The following is a 15,887-nucleotide window of genomic DNA, read 5'->3' as shown; positions in this document are numbered from 1 at the left end:
GGGGGGTTGTATTTAATTTGTGATATTTTAGGAAGCTTGGAGATTTTCTTTGAAATATGAAATGGTGTAAAAATTGCCTAAATAAATCAATTACCAGTGACTGCTATGTGGAGTGTTGACACCACCAGCAAGAATAAGACTTTTGAAAGAGATAGACAGAGAGCGTAACAAACTATGGAGAAGCCTGTCAATAGCTACTAGTCATTCTGGCTATGCTCTGCTTCCACAGTTGAAAGCAGTGGTTGCTTCTAACTACCATAGAACCATGGAATTGTAGAGCTGGAAGGGACCACAATCTGGTCTACCCCCTGAAATTCAAGAATCTTTGACTCACCTTGGGTCTCGAACCCACAACCCTGGGATTAAGAGTCTCATGCTCTGCCAGCTAAACTATCCAGCCTCCAGTTGCTGAAAACCACAGGAGTGGAGAGTGTTCTTGTGTTCAGGTTCTGCTTGAGGGTTTCCCACATGTATCTGGTTGGCCACTGTGAGAACTGGGTGCTGGACTAAAGGGGCCACCAGCCTGATCCAGCAGAAGGCTCTTCTTATATTCTTATTTCCATTGCTCACCTACATCAGTTGTTACTGTTATTGTTCACCTACATCAGTTGTTATTGTTCAGTCGTTTAGTCGTGTCCAACTCTTCGTGACTCCATGGACCAGAGCACGCCAGGCCCTCCTGTCTTCCACTGCCTCCCTCAGTTTGGTCAAACTCATGCTGGTAGCTTTGAGAACACTGTCCAACCATCTTGTCCTCTGTCATCCCCTTCTCCTTGTGCCCTCCATCTTTCCCAACATCAGGGTCTTTTCCAGGCAGTCTTCTCTTCTCATGAGGTGGCCAAAGTATTGGAGCCTCAGCTTCACAATCTGTCCTTCCAGTGAGCACTCAGGGCTGATTTCCTTAAGAATGGAGAGGTCTGATCTTCTTGCAGTCCATGGGACTCTCAAGAGTCTCCTCCAACACCATAATTCAAAAGCATCCATTCTCCGGCGATCAGCCTTCTTCATGGTCCAGCTCTCACTTCCATACATCACTACTGGGAAAACCATAGCTTTAACTATACGGACCTTTGTTGGAAAGGTGATGTCTTTGCTTTTTAAGATGCTGTCTAGGTTTGTCATTGCTTTTCTCCCAAGAAGCAGGCGTCTTTTAATTTTGTGGCTGCTGTCACCATCTGCAGTGATCATGGAGCTCAAGAAAGTAAAATCTCTCACTGCCTCCATTTCTTCCCCTTCTATACATCAGTAAGACCCTCTAAAACCTGTACCATTTTGCCTACTGTAACAATCCTCCACCCCATTTTGGGTGCCCTCGCTGAGCTAAATGTTCAGCTCAAACCTATTGTACCTGAAACAAATAAAGAAGGGACACATAAGAAAGCTGGGGAGAAGGGAAAATGGGGCCAAATTGAAAAAGAGGAACGCTTATGATCATAACCGGAGAAATGTACCATTCCTTTGTATTTACTAAGACATTTATTTGTGTGCTTCCCCCAATTCGGTACAGTTTAAGTTTCTGCAGAGCTGTGAAAATGCAGGTTTATCTACTCAGGGCTTCTGTTGTCACAGGTCTTTAAATATCTTTATTTTTTTCCCTCCTGTTTCGAAAGAGAAGGAAAATATTGCAGACCAGGCTCCGATTATTACTCACTTTCATTTTGCTTTGCTACATAAACGATGAATCATGTACTATCGCCAAAACAAGCAAGCACTTTGGAAATAATGCCCTGGTATCGCTTACGCCGCAGGTGGTGAGAGACAAAGGCTTTCATTTTGGGTGATGCTTCTTAAGATAAATCTCTTACCCTTTGGAATAAATAGTGTTCCCATTCATTTCGTGCAATTTTTAAAGAATGCTTCCCACTGAGTGCCAGCTAATGTTTCTCTGGCTGGTTTGAGTAGTAATGGCAGAGTCAGGCATAAGCAGTTCTTCAGGGAGAGCGAGGAGAAATTATTTCACCCACATGATGCCACTGTGAAGCATCACTAATGGCAACACTCTCAATTGCACATGAATGGATTAGTCAATTTCATCTTCTCCCAGGTTCTTATTTACAAATCTTAATTTCAGATCACCACACCAGTTTGCATCAAAATTCGTCAGCATTTTAATGTGCATTTCTATAAATATATACATTTTGTGTGCAATTTTGTCCAATGTACACATTTTTACAAGCCATTTTCCCATATATAGTGTATTTTGCATATTATTTTCACAAACGTTTGCAGTTCTGTGCATATTTTTGCCTAACAAGACTTTTAAAAATGGAAAATTTTACAACTTCTGTAGAAGTGTTGATTTTGAAGGCTAGTTGCATTGCATTTCACTGTTGATGCAGAATGTGTGAATTATGTATTGTATTAAAATACAAATTGAACCAACACCCCCTGCCATACCTCCTGTCAATGTACATGGTGATGATCCATGGTTGTATCACTAGTTGCACAAAGACACACAGGCAAGAATGATGTTTTACCAGGCATGGATGCAAGAAAACAGAAGATATCCCTTGCCTCTAAGGACATTGAGTACTACCTTAGTTTCATTTTTGGATGAGGTCTATGCGGTTAAGTTCAAAGCTTCAGGGGGAAATGAGTTTTGCAGAGGGGTATGAAAGATGTTGAAAGCCCCCTTCCCAATTTACATAACGGGACGCAGGGCCATATAATTGGTCTTGCATCCAGCATCATGTGCCTACCCACTTTCATCCTCCAATGTCTGTGCATTAAGCATTGATGTCTGAAGAAGGAGAGCCTACAAATAACACATGGTCTGGAACCTTGCACAATCAGGGTTTCATGTTTTATGGAGAAACATGGTGTAGGCCCCCCTAACAGCTTGGGACCAGTTTACTTCTGAGATCACCTTACCCCATCTTTGCCTACTTGACTGCTTCAACTGCTTTACTCTGCAGAGATGACACTCACTGAGCATTATATGTAAATAACCATATGAGTGTATGGCTCAACTATTTGTGAACACAGATTGCACACTCATTGAATGTAATGTGCAAATATTCGTCAAGGGTTGAGTAATCGAATGATGCACATTAATTAGCTCTCTAATACGGTGACCTTGACAGTGACTTAAACTGCAGACCAAAGTTTATGGGAGAGGATTTAAAAAGAAACCCAATGCCAGTTTAGTGTAAATTATCTGGCAAACAAAACACAGTTTATTTTTGTTCTCAGAAAGCTTGGGAAGCATATTGAAAGCTACAAAAAGCTATAGTTTTCTGCAGTGTGGTTTGCAGGCATTGTCCAGGTATGCCTGCCCTTACATTTTGGTGATAGGCTGCAGGTGCTAGACTGAGAGGTTCTGGTTCCTTCCGCTGATCTAGCTTTAAATTTCTTTTAAGGGAAGTTAGATGTAAAATATATGAATAATGAAGAAGAAGCAGATGAGATGATGGGCTCCAGTTTGTTTTGCAGCATATCCAGCATAATTGGAAGTAAGACTTTCAAAATAAAGTGGAATTGATATCCATAAATTTGGAATAGAGGAAGCTGCTTTATACTGAATTGGACCATCTAGGCCAAGGGCGCTGGCTGCTAGGGTATTGGACACTGTGGAGGCCCCCTTTTTTTGAAGGGGCCAGAGCCCCTCAATGTTCAGAGGACCCCTCCCCCACATGACATCAGGACATTTCACAGAGTTGCACATGGGTCCCCTAATTCCTCCAGAGAAGGTGGCACCTCTGATATCGGCCGATATCGTTCACAATGCCTGGCAGCTGCCATGAGATTGATGGGATGTAGGAGGCCTTCAAAGCACTTAGGGGACAGACTAGGGATTTAAGCTAGTGCTTCTGCCTACAAACCATGTTTTCTACTGCTGAGCTACACCCCTTCCCCAAATTTGCTGTGCACCACAGCCTTAATCCTTAGGGAGTTGAATCAAAGGGCAAATATCCACTGCTACAAACACAAATCAGTGTTAAAGTGTTCTAACTGTCAGGGACATAGAGTCTTTGAGAATGTTAAGGTTTTATTTTTGCTTGCTTGCTTGCTTGAATATTCATTGGAAGCTCTAAAGAAGATTCAGGGTGGTGAAACCTAAACTTTGCAGTATGTCAGACAAAGTTTCTGACCACCACATCCTTAGCTCATGGCTGACAGTAGCCCATATTTCAAGTCCTTTCCATGAATTTCTGAACAATGATCAGAAAACAAACTACAATGTTTGTGTATCAGCTCTCTGGACCCAGAGAGTTGACCTGTATTTTATTTCAATGTATGTTGCTGCTGCTTTTGTCATGTTTTGTTTTGTTTTTTAATGATTATTTGGGTCAGACGTGGGAAGACTTAGAATTCCCTTTTCTTTTGAGGTTTTTCAGCTCAATGGGAGAGCTGTGATTAAATTTGTAGTACACATAATGTCAACTGGCAGACACACACACACACACACACACACACACACACACACTGTAGAATACAGATATAAAAAGTTTCTTGAAGGACCTGACACTGAACATAATGCCAACAGACTGGTAAAGGAGCAACAGGATGAATGAAATATAGCTTGTTTTTCATTGGAAGATGCTTGGCACAGACTCTGTTCTCCTCATGCTGAGTTTTGGAGCCTATTCTGAGCCATACGGCATATTAAACATAATAAAGATGTTCACTTGGCAGAGGCAGCATGACTAGGGGTATCAGAAGAGCCATACAGAAGATATCAATAAATAAATAACTTTGCACAGAAATAAAAGTTACACATCAGAGTGTTTTATGGAAGTGAAAAATGAGTGGGTGGAGTGATGTGATGGGTGTTGAAATGGTTGAGCAATTTTGTTTTTGGGATGGCGGTTTTTGTGGTTCATAGTTGTTTTACTTAGTGCATTGTTTTAGAGGCATTTATTTAATTGTATTACTTGAACTGTATTACTTAAAATGTGGAATTATCATGATGATTAGTAGTTGTAGGGGGGGCATTGTTTGGTTCTGAATATGAACTGTGCATTGTAGCCCTTACATTATTTCCTTTTCATTGGGATTTATAATCTCATTTAAAGGTTTTGGTTGAAATATGACATGGTATATAAATGAACTAAACAGATAGATCGAGTCATTTGGATATGACTGGTAGATTTTTAAAAATATGTATTTTCATTGGGAATAATGATGGGAATTGGTAAGATGATATATTAATTATATTTAATCTTCTAAAGACCCATGTCTGTGGGTTAACAACAAAGGGGAAATGGCTTGGTGCCTGGATTCAAAACGTAGGGCTAGCACACAGATAGCCCCAGTAGCAGAGTATTGAGTCCCATCATTAGGCAGATTCATGAAGCATATAAATAGGCTATTGAATGTTATTTATTCCATTCAGCTGTGTGAAGCAGCTGACCCCCTTTTACCCCTTTTTCAATTAATGCAATGTAATTTTAAAATGCAGACATGCATTTTCCTTATGCAACAGCAATGAAATAATACAAGTAAAATTCTACAGTTGTTAACTGAAGCAAAGTACGTGGGCTGAAGCTGGGAGCTAATGTTTAGGCATGTCCAACTCCTTGGCTTGCACCAAAGAGAGAGATGGAAAAACAGGAACCAGGCTTTACTTCTTCTATTTCAGGAGAAGAGGAGGTGTGAAGTAACTGAGCCTATTCTAGCAATTAGAACTCTGTGGTCCTTAACTCCTTCAAATACTATGCCATTCACAGTGCAATCATTAAGATTCATAAAGTCAGCAGTTGACATAAGTGAGCATGGCCATACCTGTTGGTACTGCTATTAAATGGCTGTTTAGCAGTGCTTTTGTTCTTCAAAAAAGGTTTGGGGTACTCTCATTTTCCTACTCTTATTGAAATACTGCCCCTCAATGAGGACAAACTTAGATTCACAAAATGTTTAGGGGTATGCGTACCCCTGCATCCCCCCAGAAAATAAGCACTGCTGTTCAGCACCAATAATGGGGAAGGGTCAAAGCTCAGTGGCAGAGCATCTGCTTTACGTGCAGCAAAACCCAGGTAGGGTTGAGAGCTTCCTCCATCTGAAATCATCGAGGGTTGCTGCCCATCAGTATAAACAATACTGAGCTAGATAGATCAGTTGTCTGATCAATAAGGCACTTTCCTATGTTCCCAATACTTTCTTAAATATGCTGCAGTGGTGGATGAGCTCCCATTGACCAAACTCAGCTATTTCCACCACTAAAGAATAAGGAAGTAGCTTGCTGTTGTTTCCGTGGGCCCAAATTAAGAAATCTAATTGTGTTCCGAGTGTTCTCATCAGTACTGGGATGGGGCCCAAGCCTTCTTTTATATTCCTTTGAACTCTGCTGTGTTGATCCCTTTCCTCCCCCAAATTCGCTGGTAGGTCATCAGCAACATGATTTTTTCTGATGTTCGCAGCATAAGGTCTTTCTCACAGGAAACTAGAATGATATGTCAAGGGTGCACAGACATTTTCACTATACACCAATGTAACGGTGCCCAGGGCCTCTGCTGTACTAGTATAGGATCTTGGTGCAGCATTGGGCCAGGAGGCCAAATATTTCTCTCTAGCGGGAGAACTGAGAAGTATTTTTTGCCCAGGAAGCTGTGCTTTGCTGCCTCTGCATCACCCTGAATGGTAAATTGGTCCTCTGCACTGTGTGTGTATATATATGTATGTATATAATGGGTGTCCATTTATATTTTTTATTTGCATTATTGATTTTTTCCAGAATAATATCAGTTCAATAAAAAAAGACACTGAATTGCAAGGTGTGGAGAAATAGCAAATCCCACTTTATCTAATCAATATCTCCTCATCTCCCCGAATAGCAAATTTCCCTCACGGGCATTACATTTCCAGCATGCCATTGTTAAGGCTTGTCAAATTACAAAAAAAGGAATTAATTGCATTGTCTTACTTAAATGTGTGTATTGTTGCTATTTTGACATTTAAATGATTGCTGGTGATACAGACTCCCATCGCTGATGGGAGAGGATGTTGATGGCTGTTTGAAAGCCTCATGGAAGGGCTTCCTTCTCAATCTAGGCAAAAACAGCAAGGGGAGCAAAAGATTGGTTCTTATTCTTCCAGAAAAGTACTTGTGCATAACACTCCAATTGCATGGCTGCTACATAACTTCTATGCTGCTGCCAATCTTTCAATCTGTCAAGGGGCATATGAATGGCGTCCCCAAACTGACAGCTGAATTCCTCCGCAGAACCAATGCATGTAGGGGTCTTTCTCTGTCACTCTCTCTGTCTCTCTTTCTCTCTGCCAGGAGTGGCTAATATGGTACCCTCCAGAAGTTTTTGGATCATATCTCCCATCATCCCTGACAATTCCTGTTGGGGCTGATGGAAGTTGGAGTTCCCATGATCTAGAGGGCACCAGGTTGAGGAATGGCTGGTTTAGCAGGAAGCGGGTCTTGTTCTTTTATTTCAATAAATGCCCTGAGCTCATAACTTCTGCATTAAAAATATATATGGTGCATTTGCATATAATGAAACAGAGCTTCACAGATCAGCAGCCTATTAGAGATGGATCTCAATTCCATAAATATGAAAAGCTTTCCATAAGAAAAAGCCCATGCTGAACATAATTACAGTGGTCTACACAATAACAATTATGGCACTGTTGAAGTGTGGAAATTCATATATTCAGGGAGGCGCTTTGATAGTCAAACCAATCATCCTACAGTAATTTCCATCAAACAAACAGAATTGGTTCTTAATATGAAACAAAATTATTACCCAGCACTGTGTTGTTAGCCTTAAGGATTTTAGATGCCCAGGCCAAGCCCGGGATGATTACTATATCATTATTAACTGAAAACATTTTGTTCTTGCCTGCTGTTTCTCACATTATAAACCTGGGGTAACTGCTCCCAAAGTAGATGCTTATATTTCAAGTTTGTTTAACTCTGCTTCTGATTATATTTTGGTGAATAAATTTCACTCTGGACAAATACTAGAAAATAGTTCATTTCTTTGGACTTCACTGTGTGAAAGATACCTAGTATTTTTGTCCTAGAGTGTCAAGAGGGCTCATTTGGGAATTCTGTAAACCATTAGGGTGACCACCTATGCATCACTCAAAGAGAGGACAAACAAGGGCATATATTTGCATACATTTTGCATATGCTAATAGATGCAACTTGAGAAAAAAATATTATAATTTAAATATAAATACTGAGCCTACTCATTCTACCATTTAGGTGCCAACTGTTGATGGGTAATTTCAAGGCCCCTATACTCAGTTCTTAGGATCCTTTATCTTTAAACCGGACTTGCACTCGACCACCCTTCAAATATAGGACTTTTTCAGATAGCAGATTGTCCTCTGTAAAGTCTGAAATGTACCCACCCTATATGATTGCCCCATCTCTCCAAAAGGATATTGTAGTCCTGGAAAAAGGTATAGAACCAAACATCCTGCAAAGAAAAGTGAATGAGATCTGGGTTGTTTTTTCATTTAGGGAAATAAAGATGACTATAGGTGGTGGTGAGCATGAGGATAGAAGTTTATCAAATGATGTGTATAATGTGGCATGTATAGCAATGCAGGAATTGATATTGTTTAGCAAAATGAGTGCTGTTGGGGAATTTGCTTCTCACTGAAATTAAGTAGCAAGGTGGAAATTAGAAGAAATCTGTGTGGATAAAGTTGACATTGAGATTTTCAGAAAATTCTATCCTTTTGTGCAAAGAGTTCTTTGGATTGTGAAAAAAGTCCACAGTCACTTTGACTCCCCCAGCCATCCTGCATGAATAACTGGGAAGCTGTTAAAACATATCTACCCCAGTGCTCAGAACTTAAGCCCTCGCCGCCATAGCCCTTTTGACAGATACAAATAAACTTTGTGAATTCAGATTGGATTTCAGTGCCAAAAGTTCCCTCAGAATTTGGCCCTGCCCCCCCCCCCTTTTGCTCACTGACACCAGGTACAATAAACCAACCAAGTATTGTATACCCATTAGGTCACTGCAGTGCATTAAAAACCTCTCCTTCAAGAATGCTGCTACGAATTAACCTGGAGCAGGGCTTTTAAGTGTGGCTGCCCCTTTTCTGCAGAATAGCTGTCCTGTTGAGATAGCTGTGCTTCCCAGAAACAAATGAAATCATTTTGGTTCTAACAAGCTTTCCCTGCGAACAGGTCTCTGCCAGGGTGATACTGTGCAGGGGTCCTGCTCGAGAGTTCCCACAGGCCACTGTGAGAACAGAATGTTGGACTGAATGAGCCTTTTGGGGATCCAGCAGGATCTCCTTATATCCTTATGTTCCTATTGCTTTAAATTTATCTGCTTTTATTTTTTGTGTAGTTTTGAACTGTTTCTTTGCTGTTTTATTACATTCTGTATATAGCCTTGAGATAAGTGTGGAAGGATTAATAATAATGATAATAATAATAGATATTTAATGGACACTTATGCTCTTGTTTCTATCTCTTTTTTCCCCTTTTGCCTCTCTCTAGTGGTATTTGATGATTGTCAAGGAAATCACAAATTGAACTTTGAAGTTTCAAACCCAGGCTTCAAGGTGGAACCAAATGGGGTTTTAGTTGCACTGAGAAATTTATCAGACACTGGCAGAGCCTTATTCATCCATGCCCGGTCAGCTCAGGCTGAAGATACAGCAGAAGTATTGCTTGTTGACAGAAAAGAGAAACAAGGTTCTTTAAAGGTAAGACTAAAACAAATGTAAATCATAAGTTTTCCTGCCGCTAGGGCAGATTACTGGGGACTAGCAATTAAATGGGGATGTCCTTTAGCCATTTTAACAGAGAATAGTCACTTCAGCTTGATGTTATTTTCCAAAGACTATTAATAATATTTTATGCTCTGCATTATGAAAGAACATTTGAAAGGAAAACAATATAGTTCATATTGCATCCAAGCAGTATGAACTCAGAAGTGTTACAGGAGCAGCTGACCCTTGAAAATCAAATAATTGATTTTGGTGTCTGCCCTGTAATGTGTTGAATGCTTCACTGATTTGAGAGGCTGTTTTTTTCATTTTTTTACTAATTGTGTTTTTATACGTTGTAACCCATCCTGCAAGAAACAACAATAATTGCTAGATCACATGCATTTTTCTGAACTACGTAGTCATGAATCTTGTCAAAGGCATCAATCCAGGTCCACACTCCATACTTAACTACTCCAAAGCGGTCTGACTGAATGCATTGAGATTGCCCCAGCGGGTATGTCATTTGGGAATATTCCATGCTTGTGTTGCTTTCAGTTTATCCCTTTCAGGACAGACAAAAGGAACTACTTCTTCAAAGAATATAGGCTCATGCCATTTGCTTCCTTGAGATGCTGGGATAGTCATTGACCTAGCTGGCTTTTAAAAAAGAAATAAGAAATAGACAATCCCTGGCTACTAGCCATGATGACTATAGAGGCCTTGTTGCTGGGGAACAAGAGTAGGGAAGGGTCATTTTCATCATGTCCTGCTGCTCTTTCCAGAGGCAGTTGGTTGCCCTTGTCAGGAAACAGGGTTCTGGAATAGATCAACCTTTGGTCTGATCCAGCCGGGCTCTTCTTATCTCCTTTCATATCCAACTCCTTTCATATTTTGCAATTTCAATCTAAATCCAGCCTTGGCATACAATGAAGGAGGTGGCAGAGAATCGAGGTCCTTTTGCAAACTGATCGAAATGTTTACAGCACATGCAACCACATAATAAAGGAATATCTGAGATAGCCTTCATTTCTGCACCATGGCATTTAGCAAAGAGGCAGTCACGACAATGACTTACAAGACAATTACGCCAGGTACCTTTTTTTACAGACCTATAATTTAGGACGACAAAGAAGCCATAATGAGGAGGTTATAAAGGATGACTGATCCATTGTCTCTCTCCACTATTTAGCTCATCAGGCAGGCAGCAGTTTCATCACATTTCCTGCAGACTTGGTAGTTTGACTTAAATCTTCCGTTTAAGAGAAATTTTGGTTGGGAAGAGAAGGCTAAGGCAACTTTTCAAATTATTTTCTCTGCCCAATGTGTTTTGATCTCAACTTTGATCTGTAGAGTGTCTTGTGCAGATTGTGTGGGCAGATGTGTGTTTTCTCTTTTGTTATGTGTGAACCTCCTTTGAGGCTATACAGGGGTTGGAATGAATGGATCACTCTTTCCAGTGCATGGCAGTTTCACATGCTCTGTTTCCCACATTAATAAGAAGTGCCATGTTTGATCAGGCCAATGGCCCATCTAGTCTAGCATCCTGTTCTTACAGTGGCCCAACAGATGCTTGTGGGGAACCCACAAGCTACACCTGAGTCCAAAGGCACTCTTATCTCCTGCGATTTCTATTAACTGGTATACGAAAGCCTACTGCCTCTGGCCATGTGATATGCAGTGGTATGGTGGGACCATTGGGATGGTGGGACGGAAAGCAGAGAGCTCAACAGTAGATGAAGCTACAGCCAATGAGAGACAGTGCCAAATAATTATAGTTTTGTCCTCATCCTCCTCCCTGCTGAAAACTGAGACTAAGGAGGAGGAGGAAGCTTACAGGCAGTACCACCTCTAGGAATGAATGTAAGAAAGAAGGCAGGCAGGTGGGGGCTGGCTGAAGGCAAACTGAGGTTGCTGAGGCAGTGCCCCATTTACTCTAATGGCCCATTATTATGTGTCTATCTGGAAATTCGTATTTAAGTACATATAAAACCATTGCCATAATATTGTTTTCCATTATCTGCATAGAATATGTCTCCATTTGACATCTAAGGCCCTCTTATCTATTAAGTTATAGTGGGTGGGCTCAAGGAACAGGGTCTTTTCAGTTGTGGTGCCAATGTACTCAAAGGTTCTCCTCAGAGAGGCCTATATGGCCCATTTATGACTTAAAAGGGGGGCCTTTGAGCGAGGCCAAACCAATGTAGGGGTTTGTAGTTGGGGTTTTTTTTTGGGGGGGTGGTTTGTTTGTTTTTGTTTTGCTGCTACTGAGTTTGCTGCCAAGTTTGCTATCTGCTCTAACTGCTGATTTCTTATTGCTACTGTTTTTATTATTGCTGATATTGTCACTATTGCTATTGTTGGTGCTTTTATTGTATTGCAAGCATTATGATTAATTTTGCTTTCTATGACTCACTGATTTGAGTTTTCTAGTGGAAGACAAATGATGTCTAGGTATCAGGCAAAAATGTTTCTCTATAAACAGGCCCTTGCACTGATTAAACAATCTATGGTCTTTTAAGAAAAGTATGGCAGAAATCCTGCACCCTACCCATGAGAATTTCACCCAAATGTTATCTCCTATGTGATCATTTTCAAATGCAATTCATTTTCTCATTAACTGATGGAGATTGGTTGAGGGGGGGACATGACAGGAAAAAATCCCCTAATTTTAAGACAGATGTCTCCACTTGCTGGCACTCTAGCTTGTACATCTACAGAGTGTTTTCTCTCTAGGCTAAAAGCTTTGCCAGACACACATTCTCGATATGGTCTGTTCCCAGCCTCTCAAACTTCAATCCGGTGTGATTTTACAAGAAGCTTGGCTGCTTTTATTTATGCTTTGTAGCCAGAACATGTCAGCCGGCAAACAGTGCCACGTCTCCATCTGTGGGCAAGATGAATCTTGGCTAAGAATAGCTCTGCTTGGAACCTTAGCTTGTTAGTAAAATTGTGTAGGGTTAAGAATAGGGATATGCTGGTTTGCTGCTTAGCGTTTCAATCTGCAGATGTAGTGGAACCTCATATAACGAGTGCGTAAGTATGCTTTAAAACCTTTCCCCACTGACTGTGACTCTTGCTCCTGTTTGGAATGCTGTAGCTGACACCTGTGAAATCCTGTTGTTAAATTGCCCTATTTGCAGGAAACCTGACATATCTGGGAATGACCGATGGCTCAACGGTCTCTTAATACGTGGGCTGCCATCTGGGGGAAACTTGGCTCTGGAGAACAACACATCAAATGGTCCTGAGGCATATGATGCAGGTTTTTTTTGGTTGAAGCTAAGTGGACTTGATCCTGACAATTGTTTACATGGCAGATTATTTGGAAACCATGGACACAATTGGGTGCAGAGTTAAGCACATGAGCAGTGCAATTCCATCTTTAAATTGGCAGCGTGTGAATCCACTACAGATCAACCACTACTGATACAATGTGCTTTATGTGGGTCTTGTATCTGATCTGGATCTGGAACTCTTATATTGCCATGGTAAATATAATGCTTGACTCTTGAGCATCTTGGCAGACTGTAAAAGTGGTGTGCAGTGGCCAGAGCACTCACAGGAGTAGATGGCTGCCATCAAGCTACCCCTCTGCTGAGAGATCTTCACAGGTTGCCAGTTAACGTCCAGCCAGGTTTTAGGTTCTTGTGTTAATTCTCAAGGCCCTAAACAACTGGCCCCAAAGAACCTCAAGGACCACCTAGTTCCTTATGCTCCACCTAGATCACTGAGATCCTCTGATGGAGCACTTCTGCTGGTTTTCCACACCCCTAAGGTTTGGTTGGCCTTTCCTAGGGACTGAGCCTTTAGTGTGGCTGGCCCAGCCCTGTGTAACTCTCTGCCAGTAGGTATCATCCCTGTTTTACCCCAACAGCAACCATGCTTGAGAGAGAGAGTTCATAACTGATCTAACTATAGGAATGAAGCAGGGCTTGTCCCCCCATCGTAGAGGAGAGAAGGGAAGCAGTGCTGTCCCATCTGAGTGACCATCTGCCTTGGTCTCTCCTGAACTGACTCCTAGAGGCCAGCTACCTGAACTGTTTCCATCTCAGCTGCTTATTAAACTGTAACTTTAATAAACTGGTGCCCCCCCCATCCTTCTTCCCTCTTCTTCACTTTTTCCTTTGTGTGCCATGTCTTGTAAGATTGTAAGCCTGAGGTCAGGGACTACTTTACTGCTGATCTTTACAAGCTGTTTCCAGAAGCCTTTTTAGTTAAAAAGTGGGGCAAATCTTGTTTAAATATATACATTAAACCAATTCAGATCCAGGTCTTACAAATCACAGCCCAAATAACAACTGCAAACTTCTAACCAATACACCACACTCTCATGATTTCCACTCTGCATACAACAAATGTAAACTTCGCAATTATCAAACCTCGTAATAAATCAAACCTCAACACACCATTCGCTATTATTCCATTTAGCCTTCGTGCTTTTGTATAATGTTTTCCCTTATTAAGCAGTCCAAACGCTGAGCTCTGTAATTTATTGGGGCAGTGGAGACACAGCACCCTAGCATGGGGTTTTTCTCATCAGCATAGCTTTACCATATTTGGCTCTCACTGAGCTCCACTTTGAAAGCTCCAGTTTGTTCTGAGTCACAACCTTGGGTGAATAAATCATCACCTCTAAGCAAGGAGGGAAATATGTTTAATCAACAATTAGGCTTATGCAACTAGAGAGCTACCTCAGTTGCATCTAGAAAGCTGAAACGTATCCCTCTGTCAATATATAATTGGGGCAACGTTGCTTAGTGTTTTTTGAACAGTGAGAGAATACAGCAGGGATACAGAACTCTTTTCAACCTGAGGGCCACACTTCTTTCTGGACAACCTTCCAGCGGCTGCATGCTAGGGGTGAACGGAGCAATAGATATATTTTTTTACCTGTGTACAATAGACTGGCAGCAACACATTGGATGGGATTAATCATTGACATTAATGAACTTAAATTCAGTGAGTCTCCTCTGAGTAGGACTAGCATTGGATACCACAATGCTCCTCTCTGACCTCCATCTAGGTAAGCAAGAGTTGTTATCAGAGTTCACAGTCATTTTCCAGCCAGGCAAAAGGTGGGGCTGGTGAGGGGTCTAAAGGGAGTACTAAGGGCTCAGCTGAAGCAAACAGAAATTTGGGTTTTCTCCGAATTGACAATTGTTGTGATTTAGCATAAAAGAGCAGGTTTTCCCTGAAAAAGGAGAAGGGCAAGGGGGGAAATTCTCAGAGCCATGCTTTCTAGGCATGGGACAAGTGGCAGTATTGACAAGTCCACAGTGTCCTTAGGAACATAGGAAGCTGCTTTATACTGAGACAATCCATTTATTGGTCCATCCAGTGCAGCATTGTTGACACAAACTGTGCCATGGCTCACTGATAGAGCATCTGTCTTGCTTACAGCAGGTCCCTGGTTCAATCCTCAGATAGGAATGGAAAATACCCCTCTTTGATATGCTGTAAAGCTGCTGCCAGTCATTATGGGCAGCACTGAGCTAGATCAGGCATAGGCTAATTCCAGCCCTCCAGATGTTTGGGACTACAATTCCCATCATCCACGACCACTGGTCCTGTTATCTAGAGATGATGGGAGTTGTAGTCCCAAACATCTGGAGGGCCGGAGTTTGCCTATGCCTGAGCTAGATGAACCAAAGGTCTGATTCAGTAGGAAGAAGCTTCTAATATTCCCATGACTGGCAGCACCTCTACAGTCCTTGATCTGCAGCCCTAATCTGGAGATGCTGGGGACTGCATGAAAAGCAGCCACTTTGCCCTGGGCATGCACCTGGCAACCCCATAACTGTTGCATTTCCACATTCATAATGATACCACTTATGGGATGCTTGGCTCAACTTATTTGCATCTTTTGCCCAACAGGGCTGTATTTATAGGAGCATGGTTTTTTTTGATTGATTAGTCCCTCATACGTTCCTGTAATCTGTTGGTGATGGACATGCTTTCTGCCAGTTCTACATAAGTGCTCCTTGTCAAGGGGTCAAGTTTAATAGCTCCTTTCTTCTCCATCCTGAGTGCTTTGAGAAAAGACTTAATTGCAACACTTACGCCAACTCATAATCATCCTGAAATGTGTTTCTCAATTAATAAACCAATCTTCAAATGCAGTGAACAAACTGTGTGAAGAATAATACTTGATAACAACAAACCGAGTTAGAATCTATGTATCTATATCTATATCTATATATCTATATCTATATCATCTATGAATGAGAGAGATCTATATATATTGGTGCATTTTGCAG

At 41.3% G+C, this 15,887-nt stretch overlaps 1 protein-coding gene across 2 annotated transcripts in view; it reads left to right on the top strand.

The window, feature by feature from the left end:
* CDH13 (cadherin 13) overlaps window positions 1–15,887 on the top strand; it is a 684,692-nt gene that overhangs the window by 293,416 nt on the left and 375,389 nt on the right. For both annotated transcript variants that reach the window (XM_081870212.1, XM_081870213.1), the window contains exon 3: window positions 9,416–9,624. In XM_081870212.1, the coding sequence (XP_081726338.1) occupies window positions 9,416–9,624 (209 nt within the window). The remainder of the gene's footprint in view (window positions 1–9,415; window positions 9,625–15,887) is intronic.

This window comes from Podarcis erhardii (assembly GCF_964252035.2).
Source record: "Podarcis erhardii genome assembly, chromosome: 7".
Classification (NCBI taxonomy): Eukaryota; Metazoa; Chordata; class Lepidosauria; order Squamata; family Lacertidae; genus Podarcis; species Podarcis erhardii.
This window is presented reverse-complemented; position numbering and strand designations above follow the sequence as displayed.